Raw genomic sequence first — 18,886 nt, 5'->3', positions numbered from 1 at the left:
GGACATATCAGTGGAATCCTAGACTCTGGTTCTTTGTGACTGGCTTCTTTTACTTAGTTTGTGTTTTCAGGGTTTGTCCATGTTGTAGCATGTATCTACCTCATTCCTACAAGTTTTTATAGCTCAGTGATACTCCATTGTTTGGATATACCACAGCTTGTTACCCATTTATCAGTTACATTTGGGTGGTTTCTATTTTTTGGCCGCTATGAATAATGCTGCTGTGAACATTTGTGTATGAGTTTTTGTGTGGACTTTTTTCACTTCTCTTGGGCATATAGTGGGAGCAGAATTGCTGAGTCCTATGGTAATTCTATTTTTAACTTTTTGAGGAACTGTTTTACAAAGCAGCTGCACCACTTTACAATTCCATGGCAGTATATGAGAGTTCCCATTTCTGCACACCTTCACCAAAACTTACTGAGTTTTTTATTCTAGCCATCCCAGCACCTCATTGTGAGTGTGAGTGTGTGTGGGGGGGTATGGGTGGTAAAATATAGTTTACCATGTTAACCTTTTTTAAGTTATTAACTCTGTAGCAGATAAATACATTCACGTTGTTGTGCAACCATCATCACCATCCATCTCCAGAACTTTTTCATCTTTCTTAACTGAAATGCTCTACCTATCAAACAACTTCCTGTTCTCCCCTCCCCTCAACTGGCAACCATCATTCTTTTTTCTAGGAATCTGATGTAAAAGGAAACATAGAATAGTTGGTTCTTTGGTAACTGGCCTATTTTACTTAGCATAATGTCTTCAGGGTTTATCTGTGTTGTAGCCTGAGTCAGAATTTTTTTTTTTGGAGACAAAGTCTTGCTCTGTCACCTAGGCTGAAGTGCAGTGGCGCAATCTCGGCTCACCGCAACCTCCACCTCCCGGGTTCAAGCAATTCTCCCTGCCTCAGCCTCCCGAGTGGCTGGGATTCTAGGTGCCCCCCCCCCCCCCCCCCCCCACCCCCACAACCACCACCACCACGCCTGGCTAATTTTTGTATTTTTCAGTAGAGATGGGGCTTTGCCATATTGGTCAGGCTGGTGTTGAACTCCTGATCTCAGGTGGTCCACCTGCCTCGGCCTCCCAAGGTGCTGGGATTACAGACGTGAGCCACTGTGTCCAGCCAGAATTTCCTTTTTAAGCTGAAGAACAGTCTGTATGTACCACATTTTATTTATCTATTCATCTGTTAATGGACCCTTGGGTTACATCTGCTTTTTGACTGTGAATAATGCTGCTATTAATACTAACATGAGTGTATCAATATCTGTTTGAGTCCCTGCTTTCTCCTCTTTTGGGCATTTACCCAGAAATGGAATTGCTGGATCGTATATATTTTATATTTTCAGGAATCACCATTTCCACAGTGCCTGTGTTCCCACCAGCAGTGCCCAAGGGTTTCAGTTTCTCCACATCTTTGCCTACACTTGTTATTTTCTGGGTGCTTGTTTGTTTTTGTTTGTTAAATAATAGCTAACCTAAGCTTAGGGTGTGAAGTACTATCTCATTGTGGTTTTGATTTGTATTTCCCTAATTACTAATGGTGTTCAGCACCTTTTCAGTGTGCTTATGGCTGACCATTTGCTTTTTTTTTCCCTTTGACCTTCTTATACGTGATTATTGGCCATTTGTATATTCTTTGAAGAAGTTTCTGTTCACCCTTTGCCTGTTTTTAAATTGGATTATTTGTCTTTTTATCGTGAAGTTGTAAGAATCCAGTTTATATGAGTGGTTATCTGTGGACATTTGGGATTGTTCCATTTCTTTTTTCCACCCTTGTTATTCACAGCAATAGAGTAAATAAATCCCTTTGCCTCGTTGAGGGCAATACAAAGTATACTACTAACTTAAAAATTGTGCAGTTGATATGTTCATTATTTAAGCAGCTGTTTAGTTGAAAAAATGCTGAAGTTTGCACTGTCATGCTAAACTTTGAGCATGAAGAAATGGTTGCTTGGCTCTTACCAGGCCCCCTTACAGCAGTTCAGCTCTGTCAGTACTGGCCACCTCTTCTTCTCCAAGCTCTCTACCCCTGCGATAAGTCCTGGGTCTCTCCTGTTACTCCTCTTTCCTGAGCACCTGCTAGGAGCATCTTTCTCCTCTTAGCATCTCCTTTCTGTGCCTTTCCACCAAGTTCATTTGCTCTCCTTCTCTTTTATCTTCTTCCTCATTCAGGGTATCTTTTTATGCTATCTAAAGGCTCTGGCATCCCAGAGTAAAGCAGAGAGGAAGTAAGGGAGGCCTGGAATCGCCCCAAAGGGCTTTTCATTAAAAAATACTGAGTGCCCACTATATGCAGGGTACTTTGTGAGGTGACCTCTCTAGGCCTGTAGAGTTTATAGTTTAATGCAGTGGTCTCTCATGCAGAGTGTATGACACCTGACAGGGATGAGGAAAGAAAATGTTAGACTGCCGATTTATATTTTTATCTCATTAAAATTTCCCCAACCTGGGCAACATAGTGAGACCCTGCCTCTACAAATAATTAAAAAGTTACCTGGGCATGGTGGCATGTGCCTGTAGTCCCAGCTATTTGGGAGGCTAAGGCAGGAAGATCGCTTGAGCTCAGGTGCTCCAGGCTGCAGTGCGCTGAGATCGCACTACTGCACTCCAGCCTGGGCAACAGAGTGAGGCCCTGTTTCAAAAACCAAAAATAATTCCATATAAGTGCAGTAATAAAGGTTTATTATTCACAAATATTCATGTATTTATTGGTGATAGGGTTTAAAATTTTTATTGTTGAGGTGTGAGATCAAAAACATTTGGGAAGTGGCCTGTGTAATTGATTTTGATTTTGTTAGTTGAACAAAGATTGTTTTGTACTCCATTGTAAGGGAATAAACTTCAGTACTGCCCAAATAGCCAGACTTTTAAAGTTGTGCTTCTTTTTTGTCTTTTGAAAGATCCTCCTTTACATAGCACAGCTATATATGCTGATGAAGAAGAATTCTCCAAACACTGTGGACTGTCTATCCCTTCAACTCCTCCAGGAAAAGAAGCAAAAAGAAGGTACTGGTGTATTTCAAGCAATTGTTTATTCACGGTTAATGGGATTTCTGAGAAACTCTTTAAGATAGAAGCTAATAAAACAAAAGTGTTTTAAGATCCTTTGAGCCAACTTGTTATGCTTTTTCTCAAGAGAACTGAGGCATAAAAACTTTATTAATAACTGACAATTACTTATGACAATTATAATAGCTGTGATAAATGACAGAATTCACACCTGATTATCCTAGAAATCATGCCTGGGAAGATAATTTAGCTTTGAGTCAAATAAGAAAAGAGGGAAAGATTTTACAAGCATAGAATTTTAGGTGATTTTTGGGAGGTTTCTTTCATTTACAAATTCTCTAATTATCACAAATGAGATGTTTCCTTGTATATGGTAGGTGGTAATTACAAAGCAATAAAAAGCCTGTTTCAGATGCATTGTCCCTGAGGTGCATTGGTTTGAGTCTTTCAGATTTATGTGAAGCTATAGGTCCAGAAAATCTCTATAAAAATGATTTCATAGAGAAAACTTGGGAGCAAGTTATATAATGCAGAAGAACTCTTCAATAACTAGTACTCATTTTAAATTATTATCTAGAGCAGCTCTTTGACTTAGGGACCTCTGTTGGGTAATAGGTCAGTTCTAGTTACTAAATGTATTTACCAAGTATCAAAAGTGCAGTGTTTTTTTGTTTGTTTGTTTTTTTGAGATGGAGTCTTGCTCTGTCACCCACGCTGGAGTGCAGTGGCGCAATCTAGGCTCACTGCAAGCTTGGCCTCCTGGGTTCACGCCATTCTCCTGCCTAAGCCTCCCGAGTGGCTGGTACTACAGGCGCCCGCCACCACGCCCGTCTAATTTTTTTTGTATTTTTAGTAGAGACGGGGTTTCACCGTGTTACCCAGGCTGGTCTCAATCTCCTGACCTCGTGATCCACCTACCTCGGCCTCCCAAAGTGCTGGGATTACAGGCGTGAGCCGCTGCACACGGCCAAAGCTGCAGTTTTAAAACAAATATCCCAGCTGGGCAGAAATCTGAGAAGTCATTTTGAGATTGTCTACACTAGGGAAGTTTTATAGTACTTGGTTAGTTTGGAGACTCCAGCTTTTTTGTTTTTTTTTTTTTTTTTTTTTTTTGGTTGAGATGGAGTCTCGCTCTGTCACCAGGCTGGAGTCAGTGGCGCCATCTTGGCTCACTGTAACCTCTGCCTCCCAGGTTCAAGCAATTCTCCTGCCTCACCCTCCCGAGTAGCTTGGACTACAGGCATGTGCCACCATGCCCAGCTAATTTTTGTATTTTTTAGTAGAGATGGAGTTTCACCATGTTGGCCAGGATGGTCTCGATCTCTTGACCTCGTGATCTGCCCGTCTTGGCCTCCCAAAGTGCTAGGATTACAGGCGTTAGCCACTGTGCCTGGCTGACTCCAGTTTTATATGTTACTGAAAATCAATAAAATCATACATTTGGAAAACGTGCTCTACTTTAAACAGTGGTGAATGTAATTTTTAAACAGGAATATTTTGAGTAGGTAACACATTCACATGGTTTAAAAATACAAAAAGGTGTACAGTAAGTCTTCATATCATGTCTACTATCCACCTAGCTCCTAGAACCTGCTTCTTCCCTCTCCCTTATTATTAATTTCTCATATGTCCTTCCAGAATTTCTTGGTGCATTAAAAGTAAGTATGAATACACATTTTAACCTTTTTTTGTGTACAAAAGGCAGCATAGGTTGCTACCTAGCTTTTTTCACTTACTACATCTGAGACATCTTTACATATCAATACACATGGAGCTTTCTCATTCTTCTACCCTTTCCACAGCATGGGTGTTCCTTAGTGTGATTATCCAGTCCTGTATGGATGGGCAGTCAGGCTGTTTCCAGTCTGTGCTGTCACTCCCAGTGCCACTGGGAGTGCCATTTCACACTTGTGCCTGTGTATCTATAGGATATAGTCATAAAAGTTAAATTCTGAGTCAAATGAAATGTGTTTGTCATTTTTATAGTTATTGCCACATTGCCACCTAAGTGAGATCAAACTTGGATTTTTGCCAATGTGGTAGGTCAAAAATGCTATCCCAGCCTAGTTCTAATTTGTATTCTTAGGAATGATTGAGCAGCAATCATTTAAAAACTCTTGAATTTCTCTTTCTGCAAACTGTTTATATCCTTTTTCCTATTTTCTAGTTGATGTTGGTCATTTTCTTCATGACTTCATTTAAACATTAGTGAGATTAACCCTATGTTACAGTTTTTTGTTTTTTTTTTACTGGTTCGTCTCTCTTTTGACAAAACATCTAATGGTGGTGTTTTGTTTTTTTTTTCAACACAGAAAATGTTTAGTTTTATTTGATGCAGTGATATATTTATCACTCTTAGCGTTTAGGGATTTTGAGTCATAGGAAGACATCTCCCTTCGTGTTTTCTTTTAGAACTTGTATGATTTATTTTATATTAAAATCCTTGATCTTTTCTATATATAAATGCAGCTTTTCTCATTTTTTAATAATGACTTTTAAGAGCTACTTGTTAAGTTAAAAGCAAAGTTACTATCTTTATTGGGTTGTGGTAAATTTATACATTTATTTATAAAAGCTGATCTTTATTCTGTTAGTTTTGGATTTGGTTCTTGCTTTTCTAGTTCTTCAAGATGCATCATTAGGTTATTTATTTAAAGTTTTTCTTTTTTGATGTAGGCGCTTATAGCTGTAAACTTCCGTCTTAGTACTGCTTTTGTGGTATCCCATAGGTTTTGGTATGTTGTGTTTCCATTATCATTTGTCTCAAGAAAATTTTCAGCTTCCTTCTTAATCTCTTAATTGACCCACTGGTCCTTCATTAACGTGTTGTTTTATCTCCTGTGTTTGTATAACTTCCAAAATTCCTCCTGTTATTGATTTCTAGTTTTATTCCGCAGAGAAGATACTTGATATTTCAGTTTTTTAAAAATATTTTAAGACTTGTTTTGTGACCTATCACGTGGTCTGTACTTGAGAATGATCCATGTGCTGAGGAAAAGAATGCGTATTCTGCAGCTGTTGGATGAAATGGTCTGTAAATATCTGTTAGGTCCATTTGGTCTACAGTGCAGATTAAGTCTGCTGTTTCTTTATTGAGCTTCTGTCTGGAGTATCTCTCCAGTGCTGAAAGTGGGGTGTTGAAGTCTCCAGCTAATGTATTGGGGTCTGTCTCTCCCTTTAGCTCTAATATTAGCTTCATCTATCTGGGTGTTCCAGTGTTGGGTGCATGTATGTTTAAAATTGTTATATCCTCTTGCTGAATTGACCCCTTTGTCATTATGTAGTGACCTTCTTTGTCTCTTCTTACAGTTTCTCTCTTAAAATCTAGTTTGTCTGAAATAAGTATAGCTACTCTGTTCTTTTTTTGGTTTCCATTGACATGGAATATCTTTTTCCATACTTCTGTTTTCAGTCTGTGTGTATCTTTATAGATGAAATGTGTTTCTTGTAGGCAACAAATCATTGGGTCTTTTTTTTTTTTTTCCCCAATCAGCCACTCTGTGTCTTTTGATTGGAGAATTTAGTCCATTTACATTCAATGTTATTGCCAAGCAGGGACTTACTCATGCCGTTTTACTATTTGTTTTCTGATTGTTTTGTGGCCCTCTCTTCCTTTTCTTCCTTTCTTCCTTTTAGTAAAGGTGATTTTCTCTGGCAGTGTGATTTCTTGCTCTTTTTATGTATTTGTTGTATTTTTTATTTGAGGTTACCATATAACATATAACATGAGTTTACCATATAACATATATAGCAGGTACTGCCATATAACCCATTATTTTATGCCATTAACAACTTAACCCTGCTTGCATGAACAAGCAAAAAGAAAACTAATAAAAACTACACTTTTACTTTGCTCCCCCACTTTTTAACTTTTTGTTTTTACTTTTATTGTACTGTTTATGTTTTGAAAAGTTATTATTTTTGATTGGTTCATCTTTCAGTCTTTCCACTTACAATGAGAGTAGTTTACACACATCAGCTACAGTGTTATCTTTTTCCATGTACTTCATATTACCAGTGAGTTTTATCCCTTCAGATGATTTCTACTGCTCGTTAATGTGCTTTTCTTTCTGCTTGAATTACTCCCTTTAGCATTTCTTTTGGGACAGGTCTGGAGTTGATAAAATTTCTCAGCTTTTGTTTGAGAAAGTCTTTATTTCTTTTTCAAGTTTGAAGGATATTTTCACCAGATATATTCTAGGGTAAAAGTTTTTTTCCTTCAACACTTTAAATATGTCATGCCACTCTCTCCTGGCCTGTCAGGTGTCCACTGAAAAGTCTGCTGCCAGACATATTGGAGCTCCATTGTAAGTTATTTGTTTCTTTTCTTTTGCTGCTTTTAGATTCTTTATCATTGACCTTTGGGTGTTTGATTATTAAATGCCTTGAGGGAGTCTTCTTTGGGTTAAAGCTGCTTGGTGTTGGTTGTATAACCTTCTTGTACTTGGATATTGATACCTTTCTCTGGTTTAGGAAGTTCTCTGTTACTACCTTTTTGAATAAACTTTCTACCCCCTTTTCTCTACCTTTCTTTAAGGCCAATAACTCTTTGATTTGCCGTTTTGAAGCTTTTTTCTAGACCCTATAGGCATGCTTCACGATTGTTTTTTCTTTTTTCTTTTCTTTCCTCTGACTGTATTTTCAAATAGCCTGTCTTCAAGCTCACTAATTCTTTCTTCTGCTTGATAGATTCTGCTAGTAAGAGACTCTGATATATTCTTTAGTATGTCAGTTACATTTTTCAACTACTGAATTTCTGCTTGATATTTAAAAATTATTTCAATTCTTTGTTAATCTGATAGAATTCTGAATTCCTTCTCTGTGTTATCTTGAATTTGAGTTTCCTCAAAACAGCTATTTTGAATTCTCTGTCTAGAAGGTGACGTATCTCCTGTTTCTCCAGGATTGGTCCCTGGTGCCTTATTTAGTTCATTTGATGAGGTCATGTTTTACTGGATGGTCTTGATGCTTGTGGATGTTTATCAGTGTCTGGGCATTGAAGAGTCAGGTATTTATTGTAGTCACTGGAGTCTGGGCTTGTTTGGATCCATCATTTTTGGGAAGGCTTTCCAGATATTTGAAAGGACTTAGGTGTTGTGATCTGCATTAGGGGGTCTCATGACCCTGACTGGTGCCCTATGCTACTGTGGCTGAGCTCGTATCCAAGGTGGAAAACAAAGTCCTCTCCACTCTTCCCTCTCCTCTCCTCTCGCAGAAGAAAGGGGTCTCTTTTGGAGCCATGGGCTGTGCTGCCTGGGCCTGGGGGAGGGGTGATGCCAGTACACCCTTAGCCACACTGGTTGGTGTCTCAGTAGGTCATATGCCCCCACAGTCCACTGGCTCCAAGCCCAGCTCAGCACTAGGAGTTGCCGTCCTTGTGGCCTAGACTGCCCCTCAGGCTCACCTAGGGCCCCAGAGCACTTTAGCCCATAGTGGCAAGGCTTGTCAGAGCTCAAGCTCCCACTGCTAAGATGGGCGATTCCCCTCACACCAGGACTAGTCCAAATGCTCCCTCTGTGTGTGGGCATCAGTTTAGTTCAGCCTGGTTCTGCTTTTCACTGTTACAGGACAGCACTGAATTCAAACCAAAGCTTCCAAATCACTGCACTCTCCTCCCAAGAGCACAGATTCTCGGTGCCACGCAGCCACTGTTGGGAGATGGGGAAGGGGTGGCATCAGCGATTGTAGACTCTTTCCTACCCTCTTCTTTGCCTCTTTCAGCAATAGGAAGTCAAAACCAGGCACTGTGAGTACTCAGCTGACTTTTGTTTCCTGTGAAGGTGCTCCCTTTGTGTAGATAGTTGTTAAACTTGGTGTTCCTGCAGGGGACAGTCAGCGGAGCCCTCTGTTCAGCCATCTTGCTCCTGGCTGTTTCCTCTCCTGTTTTTTTCTTTATGTGTAGGTGATTCTGCTCTCAGCCCTCTCTTCATCCAACCCCAGTTCATGCTCATGGTTTTAACTACCTGTGTGCCACCATTTCTCAAGTTTGTTTCTTGTCCAGCCCCTCTCCTGAGTTCCAAGATGTCTTGCACATTGGCCATATTTCTCTAGATGTCCACAGGCACCTCACTCAACAAAGGCAAAACTGAGCTCCATCCTTTTCCTTCTCGTCTAGTGTCAGTGAACTTTTAGTATTCTCTAGGTTAATAGTCTTGCCATTCACCCAGTCCCCCTTTTTTTTTTTTGCACCAATCCAGCAATCTGGGAATCAGTCCTGGTATGTTCTGTCTGACCAGTCCTATTTTTCTGGCCTGTGACTGCCTTGAAAATCCGTTTTTCCTCTCCACACCCCTGCCATCTCCCTGTGGCTGCCATGGTTTGGGGACTTCACTCTTACCAGCATTCCTGTGGTAGTTTCCTGTCTGGTCTCCTTGTCTCTTGTGCCAGCTCTCTCTGGCCTACCCTCCCATACACCTTCCAGAGTGATCTTTTGAAACCCCAGTCTCATCTTACTCCTATGTCCACCTCCTGTTAGGGCTCCCCTTTGCCTGTATGCATGGCATAGAGGGCCCCTGTGCCCGTTTGGATCCTTGGGTGAGTAGACACTGAGGCAGTTAGGAATGGAAGAGGTTTATTAGGGATACCTGTGAAGGGTAAAGTTGGAAGAGGCAGGATTGGGCAGAGATGGCCTCAAACTGCACTGCAGCGCCTACGGTTCTGAGCAACCCACTGCGGAGCTCTAGAGGAATGAAGGCTGTTGAAAGGAGGCCTGGCCTGTACTGGGCAGAAACGTTGAGGCCCCAGACCCTTGCTGTGCTTACTTGTTGGCTAGAGACTGCCCACAGCTGTGGCCTCTGCCCAGATGCTGCAGTGGATGCAGAAGGCACTGCAGCTGGAGGCTGGGGCTGACTATAGGAGATCCATGCAGCATGCCTATGTGGGTGCCCTGCAGCCCGTCAGTCATAGCCTTTGACTTTTCCCTAGCGTTCGTTATCTTCTCTTAGAAAATACATTCTATCTGTGATCTGTTGCATGTTTCTTGAACATGCCGGGCTGTTTTACACCACCATGCTTTTACATTAACTTTTCCATCTGCTTTAAATGTCCTCCTCCACACTTGTTTTCCTGAAAAAGGTTTTTTACCAGTCAGCGCCAAGTGTCATAACTGTGATGCTTTTCCTAATACCCCAGCCGTGTCTCCACATCATCTTCTCTGTCAGATGCTTGCCAGGTCATCACTCTGCACTATCTTTGGCCTTCCCACTAGGATAGTGAACCCTTTGAAGGAAAGCCTCTCAATTTTAAAGTAATTTTATTCACTGTACTTTGCATTTTGAGGTTGGTGTTAAATAAATTTGTTGTATTGAACAGAATGAAAAGATGAGTTTTCATCTCCCATCAGAAGTTAGGGCTATTTTTTTCCTTTTTAAAGGATAAAAGGTGTTCCCTTTTCTATCACCTAAGGATGGGCCTAGTGGATTAGCTTTTAGTACAAATGATGGCCCATATTCCTGGGACTGGTAACTTGGAGAAAAGTGCAGTTCTCAGATATCACCACAGGTGCTGCAGTAATGGAACAGGTTACTTGCTTGCCTGGGATAAACTCATATGGCCTGGGTATGGGAAGATGTGGGAGGCAGCAGTAAACCCGGGAAGGTGGCAGGCTTGTATGTGACAAATAGGATATTTCCTCATTAAATTGAGTCTGTTTTCATGTTGCATGAGCAAGTTAGAGAAGACATGTGAATGTAAATGGAATGTGTACAAGATATTGATGGCTTGTACTTTTTACAGTTCAGACACTTCTGGAAATGAAGCAAGTGAAATCGAATCTGTAAAAATTAGTGCAAAAAAGGTATGTAGGAGTATTCACTCTTCTACTTTAATTTATAATATAGTTTGATTGGATGCAAATGCAGAAAATGTTCTGTAAAATATTTCGTTTCCTCTTTAGATTGGATGCAAATAGAGAAAACATTCCGTAGCAACATTTTTCATAAAGTTCTATTTTTAGAATATACTTTTATAGTAAAAAGCAAAATATTTTTGTATCTGAAGTGTTTTTCATTAAAGAGGCCTCACATCTCTATGTACTTTGTCAATTTTCATAGCATTCTTGTACTGTGGTTAGGTTGTGATTTTAAAAGGCAGAGTGAATTGTTGGGAGTGTTTATTGTAACCTTTGATTTAGGTTTCCTGTCCTATCCACTAATTAAGTTGCTGTCTTCCTATTATGTTCAATTTTGAAGTTTAGAAGTGAGAAATGTGGACTATATATATGGTTTCCTACTATTAAGTAAGAATTATAAGCATTTCTATTTTCTAAATAAGTACTGCTGTTTTTTCTTTCACACAGCCAGGAAGAAAGCTCAGGCCCATTAGTGATGACTCTGAAAGCACTGAAGAAAGTGATACAAGGAGCAAAGTTAAATCAGCAGAGAAAATAAGTACACAACGTCATGAGGTTATTCAAACTACAGCATCTTCAGAACTTTCAGAGAAACCAGCTGAGTCGGTCACTTCTAAAAAGACAGGACCCCTTACTGCCCAGCCCTCTGTTGAAAAAGAGAACTTGGCAATAGAAAGTCAATCGGTAAGAATGTCTGCCATCCCCTAGGAGAGCAAAAAAAGTTTATTGAAAAATTTTGGGGAAGAAAATGAAGCATTTTCTCTTTCCTTCAGATCTTTTCAGAGATAAATTTTATATTTTCCTTAATGTCATAAAAATGTTTGTTTTAGAAAATCTAGATGGTATGGTTGGGTGCGGTGGCTCACGCCTGTAATCCCAGCACTTTGGGAGACCGAGGCAGGGGGATCACCTGAGGTCAGAAGTTCAAGACCAGCCTGGGCAATATGGTGAAACCCCATCTCTACTAAAAGTACAAAAATTAGCTGGATGGAGTGGCGCATGCCTGTAATCCCAGCTACTCAGGAGGCTGAGGCAGGAGAATTGCTTGAGCCCGGGAGGTGGAGGTTGCGGTGAGCTGAGATTGCGCCGTTGCACTCCAGCCTGGGTGACAGAGCAAGACTCAGTCTTAAAAAAAAAAAAAAAAAAACTAGAAGGTATGGAAAAGAAGATAAAATTACCTATAATTCCATAACCCAAAATAACCACCATGTTTTTTGGTCTATGCTGTTCAGTCCTTTCAGTGAGCTTTAATTACCCTAAGTGAGATCATATACTTGTTATTAAGTATTCAACAATGCATAACATTCCATTCATGGATATGCCATAGTTAATGTCTTACCAATGAAGAATTGCTATTTAAAAAATTGTAAGTGCTTTGATGAATTTTGTTGTAGCTAAATATTTGTGCATTCCTTAGAGCATTTCCTTAGTAAAAAACTGCTGATAAGAATTCTAGGTCTTAGGCAGGCGCGGTGGCTCATGCCTGTAATCCTACCACTTTGGGAGGCCCAGGCAGGCAGATCACCTGAGGTCAGGAGTTCGAGACCAGCCTGGCCAACATGGCAAAACCCCATCTCTACTAAAAATACGAAAATTAGCTGGACGTGGTGGCACATGCCTGTAATCCCAGCTACTCAGAAGGTTGTAGCAGGAGAATCAACTTGAACCCGGGAGGCGGAGGTTGGAGTGAGCTGAGACCGTGCCACTGTACTGGGCAACAGAGTGAGACTCCGTCTCAAAAAGCAAAGAATTCTGGGTCTTATTGGTTCTAAAATTCTTGACATATAATATCTTTTGGTCAAGTTCTTAATATGTGATTAATTCATTTGGGCTTAATTGAATAAGTAAATTATGCTCATGTTTGAAAACTTTTTGAAGTATAATAAGTTGTCCCTGCCACCCTGTCTTCTTCACCTTTCCACCTGATAAACGTACACACAGGTAACCTTATAGTTTCTTATATATCCTTCAAATTTCCTTTTGTACATGTAAACAAATATGAATATATTTTCTTATTTTTCCTGTCTTTACACAAATTGAAGCAAACCATGATCTCTGTTGTTGATCTGTCTTGGTGAACATCCCATGTGCACTTGTGTTCTGTAAATGTCAGTTGAGGTCAAGTTGATTGATAGTGTAGTTCAGAGATTTGGTCTCCTTACTGTTTTGTTTTTGGTGATGGGGCATGGTCTGCTTGATCTATCAGTTACATAGAGGTGGTATTTTTTTAACTTCTGCCAAAAGTCCATTGACTTTTGATGTAATTTTAAATATGGTGAGGTTCACATCTACCATACTGTGTTTTCCATTTGCTCCTATTTTCTCTCTCTCTTAGAACTCATTTTGGGTTAGTTGAATGTTGTTTTTGTATTCCATTTTGTTTTCTCTATTGGCTTCTTAGCTATACCTTTTTAAATTTTTTTCAGTGATTGCTCCTGAGTTAAAAATATACATCCTTAAATTAGCAAAGTCTATTTAGAATCAATGTGTTATCACTTCATACATTCTACTTAACAACTACCTTCCACTACATAAATGTAATTACATAACAATATTATGTATAATTCTATTTATCCATCCCCATCCTCTGTGCTGTTTTGTCATGTGTTTTACTTCTGTGTTACAAATTCTAACCTTACAGTATTGCCATTTCTGCTTGAAAGAGTTTTTTTTTTTTTTTTTAAGAAAAGTATGAGAAGCAGCAGCTCTATAGTCTTTTACCTGTTCCTCTCTCCAGTTCACTGATTGCCTGCCTGTAGATACTAGTTTCCATTTGTTATCTTTTTCCATCAGCCTACAGAATATCTTCTAGTATTTCTTTCATGGCAGGTCTGCTGGTGACAAATTCGCTCAGATTTTGTTTATCTGGAAGTGTTTTTATTTCAACTCTGTTTTTGAAGGATATTTCACTGGCTGTGGAATTCTGAGTTGACAGATTTATTCCCCAGCTCTTTATACCATTCTGTTGTCTTCTGGTCTCCATGGTTTCTGATGAGCCGTGAGTTGTCTCTTTCCCATATACATTTACCTTGTCCTGTGCCCCCAGTGCTGCTTGTCCTTTGTTATCGATTATGTTGTTATCCCCATGATAGCGCTTTCTGGTAGGCTTTTTGTGGTCTCACCTGGCACATGGGCAGTACTCAGACAAGGACTCTTAGGACCCCCCCACCCCACAGGCACCTGTGCTCTCCTGAGCAGCTTATTCCAAGTGCCTCTCAGCTGGGTAGGATTGTCATGCCCTGCTTAGACTTCAGCTCACTGTACCCCATCTAGAAATTGTATGTGTGTGGAGTGGGGGTGGTAGTCATGGAGGTCACCTTCCAAGTTTCCCCTTTCTCCAGGAACTCAGTCTTGTGTTGCCTATTGTCCAGTGCCTGAATAAAATTGCCACCTCCTTTTCCCCCATTTTATGGTTGTTTATGGCAAGAGAGCCAGTTTGGAAGCTGTTACTTCACCATAGCTGGAACAGAAATTTGAGCTGATTCCACCTGTTGTTATCTTAAGTAATAAAAGTTCAACTTTTCCATCAAGGCAACAATTGTTAAAAGTCAACTGAAAGTTTTATTTTCTCTTACTTTGTGATAGTTTTGTTTGCAATGCTTCCTTATATTAATGTAGATAATTTATAGAACTAATCTGTTTTAGAACTAAATGAGAATTGTAGCTAAAGTTTTTTTTCTTCTTGAGACGGAGTCTTGCTCTTTTGCCCAGGCTGGAGTGCAGTGGTGCAATCTCAGCTCACTGCAACCTCTGACTCCCTCCAGGTTCAAGCAATTCTCCTGCCTCAGCCTCCCCAGTAGCTGGGACTATAGGCACGCGCCACCACACCCTGCCAATTTTTGTAATTTTAGTAGAGATGGGGTTTCACCGTGTTGGCCAGGCTGGTCTGGAACTCCTGACCTCAAGTGATCTGCCCACCTCAGCCTCCCAAAGTGCTGGGATTACAGGCATGAGCCACTGTGCCCAGCTAAAATATTGAATGACAGTTTGGTAACAGTCTTAATCCTTATGTTTTAAGAGAAAGAAAACTTTTCTTAAAAACTTAATGCTTTTTTTTTTTTTTGTAGAAAACTCAGAAAAAAGGGAAGATGTCTCATGACAAAAGGAAGAAATCAAGAAGTAAAGCCGTAGGCTCAGGTAGAGAATGATGTTTTATACATTGTCACTCATTCAGGAATTTCATGAGAGAAAGAAGACCCTATTCTTAATTTGTTATAGTAGTAAATTGTAAGTACATAAAATTGCCACTTTTAAAAATTAGGAATATGTGATTTTGGAGTAACATTTTTTTCTAACGTTTTGTCATGAAAATTTTCAACATACAACTAAGGTGAAAAAAAATTTATAGTATATATTCATATACCCACTACTTAGATTTTACAGTTAACATTTTATTATTTACTTTATTAGATAGGTAGTAAAGCAAGTATTAATCCATTAATCCAGTTTTTAAGGCATTTTAAAATAATGTAGACATCAGTACTTCCTCTGGAATACTTTAATATGCACATGATTAACTCCAGTTCAGTGTGTGTTTACAGTTTTTTCTTTGAATGTAAAATGTACATACAGTACAATGTGTAACTCAAGTCACTGTCAACATGTAAAGTCTTTACTCCAGAAAGTTCCCCCATGCCTCTTTCATGTCAGTCCCCACCCCATTTTCTCCAGAGGCAGTGACTTCAGGGACGCTTTTTCTGCCATGGATTAGTTTTGCCTGTTCTGGGATTTTGTATAGATGGAATCACATAATGTGTACTCTTTTGTGTAAGGCTTCTTTCACTCAGCATAGTTTTTTTGCAATCCATCTATGTTGTTTGGTGTCATTTTTATTACTGAGCTTATTCCATTGTGTGATTACACCACAGTTGATCCAGTCTCTTATTGATGGACAACTGAGTTGTTTTCAGGTTTTGGCTATTTGAATAAAGCTGCTGTGAACTTTTTTTTTTCCAGACTGAGTCTTGCTCTGTTGCCAGGCTGTAGTGCAGTGGCTTGATCTCGGCTCACTGCAACTTCCGCCTCACAGGTTCAAGCGAATCCCCTGCCTCAGCCTCCTGAGTAGCTGAGACTACAGGCCCACGCCGCCATGCCCGGCTAATTTTTTGTATTTTAGTAGAAACGGGGTTTCACCATGTTGGCTAGGATGATCTCAATCTCCTGACCTCATAATCTGCCTGCCTTGGCTTCCCAAAGTGCTGGGATTACAGGTGTGAGCCACCGCACCCAGCCAGTGAACATTTTTATACACATTTTTTTGCGAACATATGTTTTCATTTCACTTGGGTAAATAAAAAGGAGTGAAGTTGCTGAGTCATAGGGTAGGCATATGTTTAATTTTACAAGAAACTGCCAAACTTTGCAAACTGCATTCCCAAAGTGGTTGTATAATATAATTTTATACTCCTACCAGAAGTTTAAATGTTTAAATGCACAGTTTAAATGTTACTAAGAATATAATGAACAACTTCATGTGAATAAATTTAAAATAGTTAGGGGAGGCTAGTGGGGAGCAGGGGAGAGGGAGAGGCTGGTCAGCGGGTACAGAGTTAGAATTAGATAGGAGGTGTAAGTTCAGGTGTTCTGTTGCACAGTAGGGTGACTATAGTTAATATTACGCATTTCAAAACAGCTAGAAGAGATGATTTTTAGTCGTCTTACCACAAACAAATGATAAATGTATGAGGTGATGGATATGCTGAATACCCTCATTTGATTTTTTTACAGAATACATATATGTATTGAAACATCACACCATACCCATAAATATGTACAATTACTATGTGTCAATTAAAAACAAAATTTTAAAAGTGAGTCCACCAATCCCCCTAAAATAGAGGAAAAGGAGATACTAAACAAGGAATTAATTATGGAAGAAGAGTAGACTATCCTGCCAATGGCTTATGTTAACATACAGAAAATTGGGGGCCGGGCATGGTGGGTGCACCTGTAATCCCAGCACTTTGGGAGGCTGAGGTGAGAGATTGCTTGAGCCCAGGAGCTCAAGACCAGCCTGGGCAACATAGTGGGACCCCACCTTTACAAAAAATTTTCAAAACTAGCCAGGCATGGTGGCGTACACCTGTAGTCTCAGCTGCTTGGGAGGCTAAGGTGAGAGGATCACTTGAGCCTAGGACTTCGAGGCTGTAATGAGTGGTGAGCATGCTACTGCACTGCAGCTTGGGCAACAGAGTGAGACCCTGTCTCAAAAAAAATTTTTTTTAAGAAAAAAATTGGGGTCTGCTTTGGAAATTGATAACAACACCTTACAGATGTATAGTAATTTGTAGTTTTTGCAGATGCATTCACATATATTTTCTTGCTTGAGTCTCAATAAAAGGGAGAGCATTGTTTTATTCCATTTATCATTGAGGAAACGGCCTCTGGAAGGTTAAATGACTTGCCTGAGATCTTATGACTAGTGAGAAAGAAGCTCAAACTAGAACCAAGGTCTTCAGATTCCTGTCTGGTATATTACTGTATATTACTACAATTACTTAAATTACTACACTGAGTAATCTTGCTGTATCCTACAAGTGGCCTATCAGATAGATTAAAATTCAGAAAATACAGCTAACAATGAAGAGCTTATCCCCAGTAATGTTAAATAACAGCACAATACTAAATATACAGTAAGGTGATTAAAAGGCAGCAATGCTTTTGGTTGCTTTAGCAGAAACAGGAGAACTAGCGAGACAGCAGTTAGAGTGAAAGTGTATGTAGGGGTTTGCGAGACTGTGTACAGGGATAAGAAGGGAGTATGGCGCCTCCTCTCTGATTGTTCAGCTGTAGCTATCTTTTACAATTTGGTGAGACTATTTTTGTGTCAGGCTTTCAGAACCCTGGACCTACAGCTAAAATATGAATAACCAGCATGTTAACTTACCTTAATATTCTAGATACTTCTGACATTGTACACATTTGGTGTCCAGAAGGAATGAAAACCAGTGACATCAAGGAGTTGAATATTGTTTTGCCTGAATTTGAGAAAACCCACCTAGAGCATAAGTAAGTCTTTTGATGATATGGTATATTTACCTAATAAATTTCCCTTGAAGCACCATTTTTGCTCATCCTACAGTTTTTGTTATGTACTATTTTCATTGTCATTGTTTTAGATATTTTTACATTTTATTATAATTTTTCTTTGAAGAATTCATATGTTTTTATATGTCCCAAATATGTAGACTTTTAAATTTATATTTTTGTATTAACCTTCTATCTTAGATATGTTGTGGTCAAAGATCATGGTCTGGTGATACCTTTTGTTTTTTTTAAATTTTGAGGCTTTCTTCATGACTTGGTACGTGATCTGTGTGGAATTTCTAATCAGTGGATCTAGATAGAATCTCTAATTATTGGATCTATGTTCACTTTTTCTTGGTACTTCTATTCATTTGTGCTGTATGTATTTAGAGACTTAGGAAAATCATGTTTAAAATTGCTCTGTCTTGCAGATTGAACACTTTAGTTGTCACCCACTCTATTCCTAAACATACTTTGTCTTAAAATTTATTTTACCTGATACTAATATGCATCATAGTTTTCTTTTGCTAGCATTTGCCAGATTTTTTTTTTTTTTTTTTGAGATGGAGCCTCTCTCTGTCTCCAGGCTGGAGTAGAGTGGAGAGATCTCGGCTCACTGAAACCTCCACCTCCCGAGTTCAAGCAATGCTTCTGCCTCAGCCTCCCAAGTAGCTGGGACTACAGGCATGTGCCACCACGCCCAGCTAATTTTTACATTTTTAGTAGAGACGGGGTTTCACCATGTTGGCCAGGATGGTCTCGATCTCCTGACCTCGTGATCTGCCCACCTCAGCCTCCCATGATCTGCCCACCTCAGCCTCCCAAAGTGCTGGGATTATAGACGGGAGCCACTGCACCCGGCCAGATTTTACATTCTTTTTAATTTCTTTTACTTCCAACCTTTTTGCGACCTTAAATTTTAATTTCCTTATTAGTCTTTTTAAATACAGTGTATCAGTCTTTGAATTTCAACTGTTGAGTTTAGTCCATTAACATTTATTG

The 18,886-nt window shown here is 39.6% G+C and overlaps 1 protein-coding gene across 3 annotated transcripts in view; it reads left to right on the top strand.

Moving 5' to 3' along the window:
- CENPU (centromere protein U) overlaps window positions 1-18,886 on the top strand; it is a 39,489-nt gene that overhangs the window by 6,459 nt on the left and 14,144 nt on the right. For all 3 annotated transcript variants that reach the window (XR_004247342.2, XM_032149015.2, XM_058436934.1), the window contains exons 4-8: window positions 2,901-3,006; window positions 10,744-10,804; window positions 11,306-11,542; window positions 14,926-14,995; window positions 17,758-17,866. Coding sequence is in view for 2 of the 3 variants with exons in the window: in XM_032149015.2 (XP_032004906.1) it covers window positions 2,901-3,006; window positions 10,744-10,804; window positions 11,306-11,542; window positions 14,926-14,995; window positions 17,758-17,866 (583 nt within the window). In the remaining variant the exon portion in view is untranslated. The remainder of the gene's footprint in view (window positions 1-2,900; window positions 3,007-10,743; window positions 10,805-11,305; window positions 11,543-14,925; window positions 14,996-17,757; window positions 17,867-18,886) is intronic.

This window comes from Hylobates moloch, unplaced genomic scaffold (assembly GCF_009828535.3).
Source record: "Hylobates moloch isolate HMO894 unplaced genomic scaffold, HMol_V3 SCAFFOLD_3, whole genome shotgun sequence".
In the NCBI taxonomy this organism is placed as follows: domain Eukaryota; kingdom Metazoa; phylum Chordata; class Mammalia; order Primates; family Hylobatidae; genus Hylobates; species Hylobates moloch.
The sequence above is the reverse complement of the archived record's forward strand: the minus strand, read 5'-3'. Positions and strand labels throughout refer to the sequence as shown.